The sequence below is a fragment of the Neoarius graeffei genome, chromosome 6 (genome assembly GCF_027579695.1).
Source record: "Neoarius graeffei isolate fNeoGra1 chromosome 6, fNeoGra1.pri, whole genome shotgun sequence".
NCBI classification, from domain to species: domain Eukaryota; kingdom Metazoa; phylum Chordata; class Actinopteri; order Siluriformes; family Ariidae; genus Neoarius; species Neoarius graeffei.
Window position 1 is genome coordinate 39,000,213 of NC_083574.1, and position 20,497 is coordinate 39,020,709.

At 39.1% G+C, this 20,497-nt stretch overlaps 1 protein-coding gene across 1 annotated transcript in view; it reads right to left on the reverse strand.

The window, feature by feature from the left end:
* Nucleotides 1-426: 426 nt before the first annotated feature.
* The window catches only part of pclob (piccolo presynaptic cytomatrix protein b), a 129,597-nt gene continuing 109,526 nt past the window's right edge, over nt 427-20,497 (reverse strand). The window contains exons 32-36 of the mRNA XM_060924348.1: nt 18,563-18,668; nt 15,207-15,274; nt 8,063-8,197; nt 3,494-3,639; nt 427-570 (exon numbers count right to left, since the gene is read on the reverse strand). Of these exons, the coding sequence (XP_060780331.1) occupies nt 427-570; nt 3,494-3,639; nt 8,063-8,197; nt 15,207-15,274; nt 18,563-18,668 (599 nt within the window). The remainder of the gene's footprint in view (nt 571-3,493; nt 3,640-8,062; nt 8,198-15,206; nt 15,275-18,562; nt 18,669-20,497) is intronic.

The window sequence follows — 20,497 nt, forward strand, 5'->3', positions numbered from 1 at the left end:
ATGGAGATATGCTGAAGGTTCGTATTGTATTTATCACATTAAAAAAACTGAACTAATTTTTGATTTTATTTTCTCAGTATGTACATAACATAATCTGATATGATAAATTCCATCATATAAACTATACTATGGACTGAGAGGGAACAAGGTGGTTATATTTTCTGAAAAAAAATCAGAAATTTTGCTACTGATTTCTCGGTATAGATTTTTTTGCTTAATTTGATTTCATCCACTTACATATAAATACTCTGTACATTAATTGCAACAGCTAAGGAAAGCTTTTAAACTCACTGACTCAGGGTCTGAATTTCAATGAAGTTTACGATGAACTGGTCAGTAAGGTTTGATCATGACAGTTATTACTGAAACATCATTATCTTCCTTTTTTTCAATTATGGTCACTTATTTCTGCCCTGGTTGCTATAATCAGGGCTGTGTATGAGGAGAACTGGCTACTAATTTGTGCCAGCTCACCGCTCGCTTCCGCATGTCCACTTTGTCCAACCAGATGTAAGCTTCGCCAATCAGTGTCTTCTTCACAAACTTCCCTCCATTAGACACCAGGAACAGCTGATTGTAGGAAGGTAAGACAAGAGAGCACAGAACATTTAGGAACATTAGGAAGGTGGTTTATAAGTCAAATTCCATCATGATGTCCTGAGTTACTAAGATCCCTAATAAAGAGCACACATTTGTATGCTAATTATTCTTAATAGCCATGTTTGAATCTCAGAGACTCCAACTGAAACTTCTAATTATAACACCGTTCACAAAAAAAAATCAATCAATAAATAAATAAATAATGGGATGCTGTGTAAAATGTAAATAAAAACAGAATGCTATGATTTGCGAATCATGGAAACCCTATGTTTCATTGAAAATAGACAACAGATATCACAACAAAGACATATCAAATGTAGAAACCAATAATTTTTTAAAAATAATATGTGCTCACTTTGAATTTAATGCCAGCAACATGTTTCAAATAAATTGGTACAAGGCAACAAAAGACTGGAAAAGTTGTGTAATGTAAAAAGAAAAGGGAAAAAAATAGGTTAATTGGTAACAAGTCAGTAACATGATTGGGTATAAAAAGAGCATCCCAGAGAGGCGGAGTCTCTCAGAAGTAAAGATGGGAAGGGGTTCACTGCTCTGTGAAAGACTGCGCGGGCAAACAGTGCAACAATTTAAGAATAGCGTTCCTCAATGCAAAATTGCAAAGAATTTTGGGATCACATCATCTGTGGTACATAATATCATTAAAAGATTCAGAGAATCTGGAGAAATCTCTGTATGCAAGAAACAAGGCTGAAAACTGACATTGAATGCCTGTGATCTTCAGGCCCTCAGGAGACACTGCATTAAAAGTAGACACGTGTCTGTAGTGGAAATCACTGTATGGGCTCAGGAACACTTCAGAAAACCATCGTCTGTGAAAACAGTTAATTACTGCATCCACAAATGCAAGTTAAACCATATATAAAAATATCCAGAAACACCGCCACCTTGTCTGGGCCTGAGCTCATTTACAATGGATTGAGGAGAAGTCAAAAACTGTCATGTGGTCTGACGAATCAAAATTTGAAATTATTTTTGGAAATCATGGACAGCTTCCTCCAAGCTCAAGAGCAATAGGGACCATCTGGCTTGTTATCAGTATAAATATAATAATTTTGAGACAGTATGATTTTGTGATACTTGAGATAACAGAAACAGGCTTCTATAAATTTAATACATACCCTTCATTTGTATTAATTTGCTTATGCAAGCACCATTTCTGAAGTGACAGAAGTGACAGAGTAGGTGCATTACTGAGCCATTTATTTATTTTGTGAATACAGTGGTGCTTGAAAGTTTGTGAACCCTTTAGAATTTTCTATATTTCTGCATAAAGATGACCAAAAACATCATCAGATTTTCACCCAAGTCCTAAATGTAGATAAAGAGAACCCAGTTAAACGAATGAGACAAAAATATTATACTTGGTAATTTATTTATTGAGGAAAATGATCCAATATTACATATCTGTAAGTGGCAAAAGTATGTGAACCTCTAGGATTAGCAGTTAATTTGAAGGTGAAATTAGAGTCAGGTGTTTTCAATCAATGGGATGACAATCAGGTGTGAGTGGGCACCCTGTTTTATTTAAAGAACAGGGATCTATCAAAGTCTGATCTTCACAACACATGTTTGTGGAAGTGTATCATGGCATGAACAAAGGAGATTTCTGAGGACCTCAGAAAAAGCGTTGTTGATGCTCATCAGGCTGGAAGAGGTTACAAAACCATCTCTAAAGAGTTTGGACTCCACCAATCCACAGTCAGACAGATTGTGTACAAATGGAGGAAATTCAAGACCACTGTTACCCTCCCCAGGAGTGGTCGACCAACAAAGATCACTCCAAGAGCAAGGTGTGGAATAGTCGGCGAGGTCACAAAGGACCCCAGGGTAACTTCTAAGCAACTGAAGGCCTCTCTCACATTGGCTAATGTTAATGTTCATGAGTCCACCATCAGGAGAACACTGAACAACAATGGTGTGCATGGCAGGGTTGCCAGGAGAAAGCCACTGCTCTCCAAAAAGAACATTGCTGCTCATCTGTAGTTTGCTAAAGATCACGTGGACAAGCCAGAAGGCTATTGGAAAAATGTTTTGTGGATGGATGAGTCCAAAATAGAATTTTTGGTTTAAATGAGAAGCCTTATGTTTGGAGAAAGGAAAGCACTGCATTCCAGCATAAGAACCTTATCCCATCTGTGAAACATGGTGGTGGTAGTATCATGGTTTGGGCCTGTTTTGCTGCATCTGGGCCTGGATGGCTTGCCATCATTGATGGAACAATGAATTCTGAATTATACCAGCGAATTCTAAAGGAAAATGTAAGGACATCTGTCCAGGAACTGAATCTCAAGAGAAGGTGGGTCATGCAGCAAGACAACGACCTTAAGCACACAAGTCGTTCTACCAAAGAATGGTTAAATAAGAATAAAGTTAATGTTTTGGAATGGCCAAGTCAAAGTCCTGACCTTAATCCAATCGAAATGTTGTGGAAGGACCTGAAGTGAGCAGTTCATGTGAGGAAACCCACAAACATCCCAGAGTTGAAGCTGTTCTGTACGGAGGAATGGGCTAAAATTCCTCCAAGCTGGTGTGCAGGACTGATCAACAGTTACCGCAAACGTTTAGTTGCAGTTATTGCTGCACAAGGGGGTCACACCAGATACTGAAAGCAAAGGTTCACATACTTTTGCCACTCACAGATATGTAATATTGGATAATTTTCCTCAATAAATAAATGACCAAGTATATTAGTTTTGTCTCATTTGTTTCACTGGGTTCTCTTTATCTACTTTTAGGACTTGTGTGAAAATCTGATGATGTTTTAGGTCATATTTATGCAGAAATATAGAAAATTCTAAAGGGTTCACAAACTTTCAAGCACCACTGTATATCTTTATTTTATATGCTATAGTTTGTTCTTAGTCTTTCTCACCTGAATGGAGTGACCGGCTGGGTTGAGACTGAAGCGGAAAGTCTCGTTGAAGGAAGGCTCTCTGTCATGACGACACACTCTTGTCTTTTTCTTTATGATCCGCTTCTGTGTGGCCACGTTAACCACATAAAGCTTCACATACAAATCTTCACAACAAAACAAACAAATAAACAAACAGAAATCATGACTTTAAAATGATCACTCTGATCTTTTTTCTTATCTTCACACTAAGTCTCAGACTAATTTACTTCAATCACTTTCTCCCAGAGTTTACCTTACTGTCCCAATGGACCAGATCAAACAAACACTTCTAAAAGTACTTCTTCAAATTCCTCTAAAAGTAAAAGACTCATCCATCCATCTGTCTAACTTTCCTAGTACTGTAACTGTTTTACAGTTCTGTGCAAAAGTCTTAGGCACCCTATTCTTTTTTTCATACAAACTTTGTTACAGATTTCTATTTTATGACTTCTACATTATCAAGGAGGCGAAGTGGCCAAGTGGTTAGAGCACTTGACCACGAAGCGAACAGTCCCCGGTTCAAGCCTTGTCTCAGACGGTGATCTGGGGCTCGCCTCCTGTCCACCCAGCAGTGAATGGGGACCTGGTGGAAACACTGGGGAAGTTAAAAGGCGGTGAGGAAAGGACCTGGCCACCCTACCTCACCATGCCGTGGCCTAGACAGAGTGTGCTCTCTAACAGGCACTCCCCAACGTACGTACGGAAATGTATATGGGACTGACTTTGACTTTTGACATTATCGAGTCAGTACAAAAAAAACATTTTAGAGTTCTAAACATTCATTTTACAGCACAAAATTAAATGTTACAGAAAAAAAAAGTTTTTATCTGAGCAGCATATTACATAAAAGACCACTTTTCAGATTAAAAAAAAAAAACATAAGTGTTGCCAGGCAAAACAAACCTCACCCGGCACCACTTATTTTATACCTCATCTCATCTCATTATCTCTAGCCGCTTTATCCTTCTACAGGGTCGCAGGCAAGCTGGAGCCTATCCCAGCTGACTACGGGCGAAAGGCGGGGTACACCCTGGACAAGTCGCCAGGTCATCACAGGGCTGACACATAGACACAGACAACCATTCACACTCACATTCACACCTACGGTCAATTTAGAGTCACCAGTTAACCTAACCTGCATGTCTTTGGACTGTGGGGGAAACCGGAGCACCCGGAGGAAACCCACGCGGACACGGGGAGAACATGCAAACTCCACACAGAAAGGCCCTCGCCGGCCCCGGGGCTCGAACCCAGGACCTTCTTGCTGTGAGGCGACAGCGCTAACCACTACACCACCGTGCCGCCCCTTATTTTATACCTATATGTTGATAATGGTAATATTTCTCAATCATCAGCTGTCAGGTTATAGTCCTATGAAAATCCATGAACTTGAGTTTGACATTTCAAAGTCATTCAAGGTCAAAGGTCATGGTGGCAACTGAAGGCCCATATGGGACTTCCTATAAGTTGATAATGGTAAACATCTGGCTATCATTAACCATTTTCAAGTTACAGCCCTCTGAAAATCTGTGATCTTGAGTTTGACCTTTCAAGGTCACACAAGGTCAAAAATCATGGTGCCAAATGAAATATATATGGGAGTTCCTATATGCTCATAATAGTAAACATCTGTCTATAGGCAACTGTTTTTGAGTTATAATGGAAAATGTTATTTTGATCGATGACCTTGACCCCCCTGACTTTTAAAGGGCATATTCTGGACCAATTTCAGTTTTTTTTTTTTATATGAAAGTATGTCCCTTTACACACTCATCCAGAAGGGTAATTTTGCACAAGGCCCTCTGTCTACAGCAGAAAAAAATAAAATAACAAAATGCGTCTGGAAAAATCCGAAGGGAGTCTGGAGCCAGAATCGTGACGTTATCTGTGGAAGCACCAGCAGGCTGCGCGAGCTTTGCACGGTTTAAGTGCACAGCCTGTGTAGACCAAGCGCTTCCATTTCTCTCTCATTGTCCGGTCTTTTGGAACACGATGAGTACTAATCCCATCAAGATTGGTGTTGCTACACCCTCCTATGATGCATCTGTTAACCATTTTAATAATTACACGATAACGTTGAAGAAATTTGCAGAAAACCACCAGGTCATTTTCTCATAAACAAACCAGCGCTGACGTAGGATTCAGAGGTAGGCGTCCCGCAGATGATGTCATGAAAATCAATGTTTGCCAAGAAATCCAAATGTCAAGTTTTTTCAGAGGTGGACAAATTCACCTCAAATGGCTTGATTTCAACTGAATTTTTCTGGTATTGCACAAGGTAAAAAAATTGCACAAAATGCAAAATGTGACAGATATTTGACCAAAGTTTAATATAAAATAGGAGACTTACACTGATCTTGCTCCTGAATTTACCTGTGATATGCCCTTTAACCCCCAACCGCTATGGAGACTGTCATGCCCCCATCATGCAGCATATGGTTGAAAGCAGAATAGAAAGATGCACATTTTGGTTTTGGGTTGAAGTCAAAATGATGAATTTGAAGAAAGTTATTGAAAAAAATTGACCTTTTTGGTGTCCTTGACCTTAACTTGATGACCCTCAAAATGTTGGAGGTTTGATTTGAGACCAATGCCCATCTATCCTGAAAGTTTCATGAAGATTGGTCCAGCCATTTTCCCATAATGTTGCTAACAAAAAGACAAAGAAACAAACAAAGAAACCCCACCGAAAAAAAACAGTACCTCACTCCTTGGTGGACTCCATCCCAGGCGAGGTAATGAAGGCTACTGGGTTTTGGTGCAAAATTAAGAAGCAAGTGTGACAGTCAAAGTTTCCAGAAGAACTGTGTCTGGTTCTGCAAGATGCTCAGTAAAACCTACAGCTTATTTCCTTATAAATAAAAAAGGCAATAGCCTTTTCACAGGTCTTCCAAAAAAGACCATCAAAGAGCTTCAACTAATCCAAAATGCAGCAGCAAGGGTTCTTACAAGAACAAAAAGGGTAGTCCATATCACTCCAATCCTAAGGTCTCTGCACTGGCTCCCAGTGAGCTATAGAACTGACTTTAAAGCATTACTTCTTCTATTTAAAACATTAAATGGGATGGGACCCAGCTACCTACTGGATATGTTTCAATTATATGCACCAACTAGGTCTCTAAGATCACAAGAGAAAAACTTGCTAGTAATACCAGCTGTCAAAACGCAGTGTGGTGAAGCAGCCTTAAGTTGCTATGCTGCTAAGCTTTGGAACCAACTTCCAGATGATATTAAAAATGCTCCTACTGTTGTTAGTTTTAAATCCAGGCTCAAGACAAAGCTGTTTTCAGATGCTTTCACTTGATTAATTTTTACCTAAAGTGTAATTCATTTCCTTTAATATAATTTCTTTTAATTTTGATTTATTTTAATTTCTTTTTAATCTTGGATTTTAATGATTTTACTTTTACTTTAATTCTTTGTTACTGTTCTTATGCTTTTATTTTTTGTGAAGCACATTGAATTGCCTGTGTGTATGAAATGCGCTGTACAAATAAACTTGCCTTGCCTTATAAAACTGCACTCATTGTACCTGAGACTACTATTTTTTTTTAAAGCAAAGGGTCGTCTCACACCAAATATTGACTTTGTTTAATTTATTATGGCTTACTGCTGTTTTCCCTTCTGAATTCAGAGTTCTGCGACCTCAACGTCTGCAAGGGCGTGATTCCTGGAATCACTGGTGGAAGGGTGAACACAGGCTGAAAGCCAGGTGATCCAAACACTCTGGTGATTCCTGTGGCCAATGCAGATACCTACCCCCATCCTCCCAGGAACCATCATCAGAGGTACAGCCTCCCATCAGCCCTGGTTGTCCTGCTCCCTCGCTTACCACCTGGATCCCCGGCAGGGAGCGAAGCGGTGCGGACAAGGGCCGCACACTCTCATTACCACCGTCAACAACAAATCCTTTGTGCAGGCTATGTCCTCCCCCCTGCCCTTCATCTGTCTCTTAAGTAAGTAAGCAACTGCTGTTTATAGTATTTCTTAAATGTTGAAACATTTCATTTCATTAATTTTAAGCCATTTTTGGTCTACAGCATTTCTTTACATGTGCCAAAGACTTTCACACAGTACTGTATCCTAGTCAGGGGTGTGGTTGATCCAAAGCATATTTGACAAACACCAATCTATTATATACCATCCACACATTCACCACATTCACACCTACTGGCAATTTAGCATAGCCAATCAGCCCACTATCATGGCTTTGGGAGGTGGGTGAAACCCATAAGAAACCACCAAAGATGCAAAGAAAACATCCACAATTCCACACAGACCTGAGCTCATGGTCAAACTGGGGACTCTAGAACTATGAGTTAGCACTACTTTGTACTACTAGTACAAAGGAAAAGGTACAGATTTTATTATGTGACTTCTACATAAGAACATTACACCTACAACAACCTCTAACAGTTCTGATTACTGTTAAAATTCAAGGTGTATCCTGGGTACCTAGACCACTTCAACAATTTTTGCTTAGGACAAAAATGTTATGCATTAAGGATCCTGTGGCAGAGATGTGGGCTTTCGTGAATCCTCCATTACCAGGCAGATGATCTGGTGATTTGAACTTGTAAGTAATGTTCCTGCACTGCAGAATCTCCAGAACCAGCTGTTCTCCTTCAGTCTTTATCTCTTTCTTCAGTGCCACCTTGATCTCGCCAATCATATGGTTCTTATCTACATCCAAACAAACAAACAAACAAACAAACAAACAAACAAACAAACAAACAAAAAACAGAAAAGAGTCAGTATCAGCTATCCGATAGAGTAGGGGTTTTCAACCTTTCCTGCTTTGACGCCCAGCTATTCATACTTGTAACGAGTCGGGGCCCATTAAAAAAATCCACAATTATTTTGGCTCATCTATTCTATTAGAATCTAATAATCTATTAAGATTTGGAAACAACTAAGGAATCATTTCAAACTTAAGGCAGTTTCATTTCTGCTACCTATAACTGCAAACCCCTCTTTCACTCCCTCAGCTCTGGATGAGGCCTTTTCCACCTGGAAACAATTGGGGATTTGTATTGTTGGTAACCTATACATAGAGGGGACTTTTGCCTTTTTCCAGCAACTCCAAGAAAGGTTTAATTTATCGAGGAATCAGTTTTTCAGATATCTTCAGATTAGGAATTATGTCAGAACACACCTCCCTAACTTCGAGAAGGCAAACCCAGACAAGATAGAAAGCTTATTTAATCTGTTCCCCAATCCACGCTACATACGTAATCCCACAACTATATGAGATACTGCAAAACATGTGCCTTCCCAAGATGGACAGGATAAAAGAGGAGTGGGAAAGAGAGTTTGGAGCCCTGATACCTCCCAATGTGTGGAAGGAGAGTTTGGAGCACATTCATGAATGTTCTATAAATGCTTGACACTGTTTGATTCAATTTAAAATATTGCACAGACTACATTACTCCAAAATGAAGCTGCATAGAATATTTCCTGAAGTCTCTCCTTTGTGTGAGAAATGTGAGTCTATGGAGGCTACCCTATCTCATAGTTTCGCTCTCTGCCCCAAACTTCAAAACTATTGGCATGAAATATTTGATTTCTTTTTGTCGATTTTGGGGATTCAACTAGACCCAGATCTTATTTTAATAGTTCTGGGAACATCTGAGGGTCTCTGGAAGTTAAATAGTGCACAACAGCGCCTTCTGTCATATGGCCTTATAACAGCAAAAAACTGATCCTACTTAACTGGAGGAAAAGAGAGGTCCCCTCATTTAAGCATTGGTTGACTGCTTTGACAGAAACCCTACATTTGGAGAGAATTCGGTTTATTTTGAAAGACAAGTTGAGGGACTTTGATGAAATCTGGCAACCTTTGGTCTCTCATCTCGAAAGAGAATCTGATTGAGTCTCTAGTTGGATGCACTCCTAAGGGGGGTTGGGGATGGGGGGTTGTCCTGTCCTTTTTGTCCTGTCCTTTTTGTTTCATCTGGTTTGTTGATGCAGGGCTCTGCTTGTTTACTTGTTTACATTTTTTTCATTAGTCTTTTGTCAGGGATTACTTTTTCTCACCTTCTGTAAAAAATACAAAGGAAACATAACTGTCGACTGTTAATTTCGCTGTTAAGTGATTGGTTGGTTTCCTAATAAACATATTTGAAAACTAAAACTAAAAAACTAGAATCTAATAATCTACTGTAAAGTGTATTAACGGAATGCAATGTCACTCCCTATTACAGATGGGAGTCCAGGAATTAAATAAATGCAATAAAAACAAAGTCTTTTTAATTGTAGGTATTGTATTTAAAACTGTATGGATGTGCCAGAAGCCAACATAAAACCATGCATGCAGGGCATTCTCAGTCAAAAGGGATTAATGATCCAAAAATGGAGTCTGGTCCATTAACACAAGAACTTATTGCCATGTTTGTGTACAGCAAAAAAGCAAGTTATTAAAACCAAGAAGTCCACTCAAAAGAAGTGGATATAGAAACCACTCAATGGGATTAGATCCTTACACGCTAACAAAGAAGGATTTTGCCTACAAGTTGGAAAATTATCCATCCATTGAGTTCCCCAACATCTCAAACTACCTGGTGCTGTAGACATCGTTCTACACGGACAAACAGATGAAAACCTGAAAGAGTATGGAGGCATACAACTTTTTATATGTGGCTGGGTTAAAGATCTGGGGATCAGGACACTACAAGATAGATGGCGGTAGATGGATCTAAATGCAGGAAGAGTGTTTATTAGCAGGCGTGATATTTACAAAAGCAAAACAGAAAGCAAAAATATTTAAATAATGTGGCTAGAAAAACATGGCTAGAAACAAACATGACAGTGATAATGCTTTGCAAAGCCTCTGTGAAAACAGTGTCCGTATCTGCTGATTGCGCTCAAATCAGTATCAGGTGTTTCCCATAGCGATGGGGTCCCAAGCGTGCACACAACATGCTCCGTGAGCACATGCGTGGCTGCTCGAGCTGCACCAGACTCAAGCATGCAAAGATGTGACAGTCAAGTGTTCACCTACTGTGTGACCACAACAGTGGCGGCTGGTAGTCTTTCAAACAGGGGAGGCTGGTCGGTTACGATATTTCCAGATTTTAAAAGAAAAAACATCAATTTTGCCCATACTCTTGCCTCTGATCTGGCTGATTGTTGGCAGCGTCACAAACTGTGAAATAACAGGTTCTTTTGGCCCATTACCCTACTGTCCAATACACATGATGGTGGTGTTGGGGGGAGGGGTATATTTTAACATTTTATATTTTAAAATTGTGGCATGTTGTTTAAAAATTGATCATTATTGAAAGCAGCTCTTTGTCAGGAACCTCAGCAGTAGAGCTGGGTGCCACACATTTCATTCAATGACACTTTCCCTATATTTTACTTATTTTGACTAAGAAATGTTTTATTGACAATTTTGATAACCCTTCACTTTTAATCCAGGTCTGTAGTGTGAAATGTTCTCGGCTGTGTTTTTGTTTAAAAATGTTTTCCAAATTGTAGCTGTGTTTAAATCATATCCAGAAAAATATATATTCCAATATAATATCTCATCTCATCTCATCTCATTATCTCTAGCCGCTTTATCCTTCTACAGGGTCGCAGGCAAGCTGGAGCCTATCCCAGCTGACTACGGGCGAAAGGCGGGGTACACCCTGGACAAGTCGCCAGGTCATCACAGGGCTGACACATAGACACAGACAACCATTCACACTCACATTCACACCTACGGTCAATTTAGAGTCACCAGTTAACCTAACCTGCATGTCTTTGGACTGTGGGGGAAACCGGAGCACCCGGAGGAAACCCACGCGGACACGGGGAGAACATGCAAACTCCACACAGAAAGGCCCTCGCCGGCCCCGGGGCTCGAACCCAGGACCTTCTTGCTGTGAGGCGACAGTGCTAACCACTACACCACCGTGCCGCCCCCAATATAATATACTCAGCATAAACATTTTAAATAAATTCTATATTTTTGGTCCATCCATGACATATTACTAAAGTAGCCTATTTACTCTTGTTGATGTGGGTCACTTGCTGTTAGCCAATTCACTTTCTCGTACCAGGAGAGCTGAAAGGAACGAGTATTATTCCCTACCTTTTTCACCAAGTCAATTTGAGGCGTTGGTCTACCCTGCTCTTTAATTTTAATTTTTTCCTCGAAAGGAAGACTGGCAAATGGCTTCGCCAAAATTAAATCAGCAATGCTTGGCATCCGTGCGCAGCTTTCTTGCTAGCTGACTAGCCCCCTCAAGTTCAAGTTCAGTCACTCAAATAAACGAAATTTCTGGAACTAAGATAGCAAACTTGACAACACTATATTTACACTTTATTTACAATGAAAATATATACAAACTAAAAAGGCTGGTAGAAACCGTATGTAATGAATGAAATCGAAATGTAAGCTGATCTCTTACAATACACCACAGCACTTGCGAATCCGCATGGGACTGAACTAAGATTCACCGCTGCCTGTCTATATTTGAAACGAGCTGTCAATCAAAGAAAATATCCGGCTGCTTTCACCAATCACCAGTCTCCTCGTGGAAACTGCCATGTCCCTCCCATGTGAGGCTGGGAGTCCGTAGGCGGGCATTTTCGCAGTATTTGTCCAATAACCGTCTTGCATTTTGAGATTGAAAAGTGCATAGCTCCCAAATGCCATTGAAATCCACTGAGGCTGGGAGTCCGTGAGACTCCGTGGGCGGGCGTTTTCACAGTATTTGTCCAATAATCGTCTTGCATTTTGAGATTGAAAAGCGCATAGCTCCCAAATGCCATTGAAGTCCACTGAGGCTGTGCTGCATCGCGCTGTCACGAGGGGGAAAAACTCACGCACACATTAAAGTTATAAGGGAATGATTTCGCACTGTAGTGGGTTGAGCACATATATTTCTATGATTCTGGATCTGAAATAGCAATGTTATAAGGTCGGCTATAACATAAGCCTAGCGCAATTCATCCTACACGATGTTCGTCATTTTTAGAGGAGGCTGAGCCTCCCTCGTTGTCTTAGAGCAATCGCCCGTAGACCACAACTTTTAGCTCACGTGTATATCGCCACCAAAATGCCTCATTTTCACTGATAACCCATCGCAAAGCATTGCGAGCTGCAGTGTGACCATAGTTTAATGAGGCGGATGTGACGTCAGATGCATCCCAGCAATTGTACCCTACTACGAGTAAAAAATTAACTTCAACTTGAAAAAAATTCACAGCCCACTAGATGGCTTCAGTGGGCCATGGTCCAGTAGTTGCAAAACACTGCGACAGAGTATTCATAGTATTCAACACATTTTTAATACCAATAATTACATAACAACTTATTATTTTTTAATTAACACCATTGAACACTATGAACCTAATATACTGTATATAAGAAATAAACCTAAACATTCAGTGACCTCTACTGGACCTGCTTTGAATATTTAATTTAAACCACACCCATCATGTATACCTCAACACAGAAAGCACAGAGTGATAAATTAAACCTTATATTTACCATTACATTACATTACATGGCATTTAGCAGACGCTCTTATCCAGAGCGATGTACAGTGAGTGCACACAGGGACATTACATTTAACACTATTGACTTTAAAACAATTTAATGTCTTCTTTGATTTGCAGAATAGATTACTGCAAATAAAAAAAATTTAATCTTGAGTCAAGATCAAAAACCTTAAAAACAACTTTATCTTAAGCAGTCAAGAGATTTCTTTCATCGGTTTTAAAGCAAGGTTGCAGACTACTTCCTGCCAGACTGGAGCCTGTCTCCTTTCTGTCTCTCTTGAGATGCTCTTTCTCTCCCTCTCCCTCTTTCACACACACACACACACACACACACACACACACACACACACACACACACACACACACACACACACACACACACACACACCTTCTCTGATTCTCTGATGAATAATTCAGAAGAGTAGAGCAGTGACACAGTAGAATGGATATGCCAGACTACCATATCTGTTAGCTCAACAGGATCCCAACCTCATAAACAGCTTTTAGAGGTGCTAATTTAACCTCGGGAGCATGCCAATACTATTAATGAACCTCAAAAGGTGCCTTTGCTGAAACCGTCTGTTACATCCAATGATAGAACTGATTAGAAATAAGATCGTAACTTTGGCACATTCTGAGAAGTCTGTCACTCAAAGTCTCCCTGGATGAAGAATCTCAAAACAACAACAACAACAACAACAAAATCTATATACTTAACAATTATTTGCTGAAGGTGAAGTGAATATCAGCGAATAATAATCAAGACGAAGTCAAGGTTATTTTTCACTGATATTCACCAAGCCTGAGGTGGATAATTGTTTGGGTATAAATACATCCATCCATTATCTGTAGCTGCTTATCCTGTCCTACAGGGTCACAGGCAAGCTGGAGCCTATCCCAGCTGACTACGGGCGAAAGGCGGGGTACACCCTGGACAAGTCGCCAGATCATCACAGGGCTGACACATAGACACAGACAACCATTCACACTCACATTCACACCTACGGTCAATTTAGAGTCACCAGTTAACCTAACCTGCATGTCTTTGGACTGTGGGGGAAACTGGAGCACCCGGAGGAAACCGACGCGGACACAGGGAGAACATGCAAACTCCGCACAGAAAGGCCCTCGTCAGCCACTGGGTTTGAACCCAGGACCTTCTTGCTGTGAGGTGACAGTGCTAACCACTACACCACCGTGCCGGCCGTTATAAATACACAGGTGATTATTTAAAAAAATCGTATTCAAAAATAATTTATCTCAAACTTCAAAAGCTGCATGCAAATGTAATAACGGCGCGGTGCAGACTTTTATTCATTTATCAATGCCAACTCACATAAAATACTTTATTTTGAAATGGATAAAATAAATCACAATTCCACCTTACTTTTGAATAGTTTTAGACCAAACTTCATAGCATCTGTAGTACTTTTAGGAACAGCATTTTCTCTCATCATTTGTAATTCTTCTTCACTTACGGCGACAAAGCAATTGGCTGCCACACTGCAAAAAATGATCTCTTGTTGAGAGAAAATATCTTTAATATGGGTGAATTTATCTATTATTTCTTATTAGAAGTTTACTAGAACTCAAATGTAAGATTATTTAGTTTACTTTGAGACGCTTTTACTAATTTCAAGCCTTAGATTTTCTTATTCTATTGGCAGATAATTTTGCTCATTTTAAGCAATCAATTTTAGAAAGAAGCAAAATTATCTGCCAATAGAATAAGAAAATTTAAGGCTTGAAATTAGTAAAAGCGTCTCAAAGTAAACTAAATAATCTTATATTTGAGTTGTAGTAAACTTCTAATAAGAAATAATAGATAAATTCACCCATATTAAAGATATTTTCTCTCAACAAGAAATCATTTTTTGCAGTGCATTTTGCCGAGTCATTTGAGGTGATTATCGAGAAATAGTCTAAATTTCTCTACCAATCAGCACACATGATTTTCTGTAATCACCTGTGTATTTATACTAATGCTTCTTAGACACTGTTGATTCATTAAAACATTTGCTATCTAAAACTAGACTAGTATTTCCTAAATTCACCATCAATGCCTTAAAAATAACAGTAAAAAGACAAAAATTAATCTTATCCTCAAACAATAGCTCACACTGTCAATTTCACATAATAAATGCTTGTTTTAAACACAAGTGGTCATTGTTTCATAATGACAGATTGAGAATAAACTTACTTTCAGAGTCATGTAGATTCTTCAGAGAGTCTGAGCCTCTCAGATCCAAACCATTAGGAATCGTCTTCCTGGTAGACAAAGAAACATCAGTCTGTTAATATAATTTGCTGGTCATTTTATCATTTTCGATGAATATCTGAACGTTTTAGAACATACAAACTCGAGTGCTTGCTGCCAATACAGACTTTTGAAGAAGAGACATACAGTATAACCACTAAGAGGGTTGTTAAATTACTCATACTCGCTTCCTCTTCTCTTTTCATTAATCAACACATGATATATTCATGCATGTCAAAATATCTATCATAATCTTGTGTTATATTATTCTGCAACAAATTTGCAAATTGTTACTTAATTCATGTTAAGTAACAATTATGTAAAAATTGTTGTTGTTTAACCAGGGGTTTACTGATGTGCTATTTGGCTAAAGTACTACATTTTTCCCTCTGCCAACTTTGTTGGAGGAGGTTATGTTTTCACCCCAGTTTATTTGCTTGCTTGTTTGTCTGTTCCCAACACAACTCAAAAAGTAGTCACCAGATATTGATGAAATTTGGAGGAAAGGTGCCATGGGCCAAGGAACACATGATTGGATTTTGATGCAAATCCAGATATGTATACGAAGTCAGGAGTTTTCTTGACTGTTCATAGCATAACTCAAAAAAGTAGCGAATGGATTTTGATACAATGTTGAGGAAAGGTGGGCCATGGGCCAAGGAACAATTGATTAGATTTTGATGCAAATCTGAGTATGTGTGTAGCGAAGGGAGAGAGCAGTCACCCCACCCCAACTTGAACCCAGGTCTACGGGGTGCCAAACCTGCACCCTGACCACAACGGCAAAGAGCCAGGCTCTTTGGCATAGCAGTCAGAGCACATACTCAACCGTAGTGATGGGCACTCCGTCACACTGCCCTCCTCTTTGGGACGCGCACCTGTGAGCTTCATGCACACAGACATCCCTCACGCATCCCCCAGCCATACTTCTCCCATGCCAAGGTGCCCCACACATTCGTGCTTCACCCATCTCTGGGGTCCTTTGCACAGGGGTCACCTATCCTGGGGGTCCCTCGAATGGCTTACACACAGGGCACACCGCCAATGGCCTCATGGCAAGCCATCCCACTTCTGACACCAACTATAGTGAAGGGAGAGACCAGTTACCCCACCCAGCCTTGAACCCAGGTCCATGGGGTGCCAAACCTGCACCCTGACTACAACACCAAAGAGCCAGGCTCTTTGGTATGGCAGTCAGAGCACATACTCAACCGTAGTGACGGGCACACCATCACAATGTGGCTTGGCGGAGTTATGCACTCTACCAAGTGCCTTCTAGTTTGCTACAAGATTTACAGAGGATTAAGCGTAACAGTCCAAAAACAGGCCACAAAAGAACGAGACGTTCAAATATAAGATGAGGAAAGGGAATTGAATAAGTGTGTTGTGAAACAAACATACATTTAGCATCACTGCCATTAGGAATAAACTGTACTTAATAAGGGACGGAGAAATTAGTAGCATGGCTAACTGAGACAAGCTAATTTCCTGAGAAAGCTAATTGATTCTAACTCGACTAGAGCCCTTGTCACAGCTGAAAAGAAGTCGACCGATATCGTTATACTGCCACCACCATGCTTCACCACGCATGATGTGTTGTCTTGCTGGCTTGCATTTGTTTACACCAAACCCAACATCTTTTAGAATTATTCCCCAAAAGGTTCTACCTTGGTCTCATCAAACCATAACACATTTTGCCACATTTTGGCAAAATTTAAGTGGGCTTGAATGTTTTTCAGAAGAAAGGACTTCCATCTAGCCACCCCACCACATAACCCAGATAAGTGTAGAATATGAGAGCTTTATGTTACATGCAGGGAGTGACCAGTACTTGCCAGATATTCCTTGTCTTTTGGTCAGTTTTCGAAGGATATCTTGTTCTTTGTAATGTCATTGCAGTGCGCCATTTTCTCCATATGCCAATAATGGCCTTAACAGTATTCTGTGGTACATCTGATGTTTTGGAATTTCTTTTGTAGCCTAATGCTTCCCTGAACTATACATTTCTACAGAAATATTCTGTACATGCTTTGCAAGCTCTTTGCAGACCATGGCTTCAGCTCAAAACTGAGCACAGTCACATGTCCCATTCAGATCAAAGTCAAAGTCCTTTCCATGCCAGGACCTGGTCTTCCCAGGCAGTCTCCTGACCCAGTACTACCCAGGCCCTTAAGGCACATTGGGCAGTGCTGATCTCTGTTTCGATAGCCCTTGGCTTCTCACCTATACAGCTAGGGTTACAGTGGGGGCCTGGTTCTCTGGTAACCGCGAGAGTTTGACTCCCTACTCACATCTGTATTGCAGTGTGCCTTACCAGATGGCAGTAGGTACCATTTTTATGATGGTCTTTGGTATGACCTGACCATGAGTAGAACTTCCAATCTCCCAATCAAGAGGTGGGCATGCTAACCACTAGGCCAACTCGTGCTCCATGTGTCCCACTAAAAAAAGGGTAAAGCAATGTGCACACTTATGCAACCAGGTTATTGTAAATTTTTAACTTTTGTTTTTTCCCTCTAAAATGTGTCTATTTGTTTTTCACTTGTATTTTGTTGTTGGAGAAAAAAAAATCTGATATGATTTATCTTGGTATAATATTTTGTTTTACTTCTCAAAACCCTGCCATTTTAACAGGGGTGTGTAGCCTTTTTATATATATATATATATATATATATATATATATATATATATATATATATATATATATATATATATATATCCACTGCAGATGGTTGTGGAAAGATGTTTAACAGGCACATTAATTAGCATACACTAGAGCCAGACAAATCGTTTCTGAATCAGGAACATGCAGGTATGCAGAACCGCTCACAAAAGAGAGGGGAATAAAATACAAAGCCAGATATGCAGTTAACCATATCAAGAGAATATAAAGATGCTAGCCAGACTTGAATAATAGCTTTTTCACACTGATATAAGGGAACACCACACATCATAACTAAAATAGTGCTGATGTTTTGTTGAGGCCACAAAGATGATGTACTACATTAGAAACTGCATTAATTGAGGACAGAAACTGTGGCACTTTGTCTGTATTAATGCACTTAACTAGCAACCTTGCTTGCTATACATTATTGCATTACTTTACTTTAGCTAGCATATTTTAGCCTTGTCAGTTAGGTTTTTGGGCAAACAGTAGATGGGACACTGGAGGTTTGACTTCACCAGGGGGCTGGCTGAGAAATTTATGATTTGTCCAACTGTGCTAATACACATGTAACACATCTCCTATGCAAATGCATAATAAACTGAGCAAGAACAAGTTGAAAGAGTGCACTCACAGCTGAGGCACCTGAAAGATAGCACTGTCCACTGCATTGGTGCCTGTGCCATCTTCACTGTCCAGGGTGTACCCATCTCCGTCATTCAGTATGTGTCCTACTCTGTCTGCAAATTTGAAGATAGAGTGAGAGGAAATGAAGAAGAGAGGGAGTGTAATGCAGAGAAAGACACAGAAATATTAATTAGCAAAGCTCCGGATGTAATTAATGAAGTCATTCATTATAAAAATAATGCAATGGGACAAAGGATGGAAAAAGGACTGTATGACAGGGTTACGAACCAAAATACAACTAAGGGTTATTTTCTTTTAGCTATCAATACCAATGGCAAGTTGGGTTTTAAAATCAGTTCATTAGGTTAAGGTTTTATAACTGATTATATTTATATATAGGATTTTTACATGACCAATAAATTCAGTTTTAATATTTCTTGTTGATTTTTTGTGGGCTACAGAGGAGTCACATGCCTCACCTCCTCACTAGTGCTCTTCCCTTGATGGTCTACTGATATGACAGATGAGCACACATGGGCTGGTGGAGTCAGATTTTCCACAGAGACTGTGGTTACTCGCACATGAAACCAGCTTGTGACTTTTGCACACCACAATCATGATAACAAAAATATGGGTTCAGTCTAGGTAAAGATGTGATCAGCATGAAATAATGCAGAAGAGAGGAGCTGGCATGCTCTGTCACAAAACTGTACATGGAGTTTCTAAAGCATGCTGAAAATACGCTATGTTGCAAATGGCTACTTTCGAATACTGGTCATTTTAATATTAATGATGTTTGTAGGATTAAAGAGAATACTTCTACAGGGAACAAATGATCACATGTCCCTAATCTGTAGTTAGTTTATTATCTGGAAATCTGAGTATCTGGGGAGTTCATCTTTATGAGGAATTAAAGGCTTTTATGGTTGACTCACTGGCATTTTTTTTTTTTTTTTATGTGAAGTGGGAGAGATTGACTTAAATTTTAATTTAAAAAGCTGAAACCTTACATGTTTTTTAAATGAAATTTCTTATAGAGCATTTCAACGTCATGGATTGAACAATTAATTTAAATAGAAATTAAGTTTAATAATTTTAAACATAATTTTATCTTTAAATAACAATTGGTATTGTGCTGCATTATTTCCCTTTGCATACTATATTTTGTAGAACATTGATTTTTTTTTTTTTTCTTAAGTAAAGGTTAAATACAGAGCAAGGTACAAGTATTCCCATTACTTGAACTTTTACATCTTGTAGTGCTACAACTTGAAACTGAATTGGACTTAATTGCAATTTTAGTATTTTATGGTGCAATTTTTATTATTGTTTAATTTTTTTTTCTTTTTTTCTTTTTTAATTTTTTTTCAAAATTGTCTTTTTTAAAATTATTTTTCTTTTTTCCAATTATTTTTCAATTTTGTTCATTTAAAAAAATCAGTATTTTCTTTTTTCATTTTTTTCTTTTTTAAAAATTTCTTAATTTTTTTTTCAAATCTTCTCAAATTTTTTCAACTCTTTTTTTTTTTTTCAATTTTTTTCCCACTGAAGCACAAAGGTTCAGTAGACATTTGTCCTTTTGTAAGTATTCATCTCCATAGAGTAATGCCTGGTACCATGTATTCCTTACTCAGTAATTGCCTTTTGGTGAACAGCAGACAAAGTTTTCATACCATATTCTTTCCATTTTCCATAATGGAGTCAATGATTCTCTGCAGGATGTTTAAAGTTTGGTGTATATATTTTCATGACAACCAATCCTTGATACTTTTTTTCACAACTTTGTCATGGACCTTTTTTCTGATTGCTGCTTGATCTTCATGATATTGTTTGTTTCGGTGCAGTATATCCTCTATCAAATGTGGGGCCTTCCAAGAACAGGTGTATTTATAGCCTACTGAGTTCAGACTTTATGCATTTACATTTTTTATTTTGTTTGTAA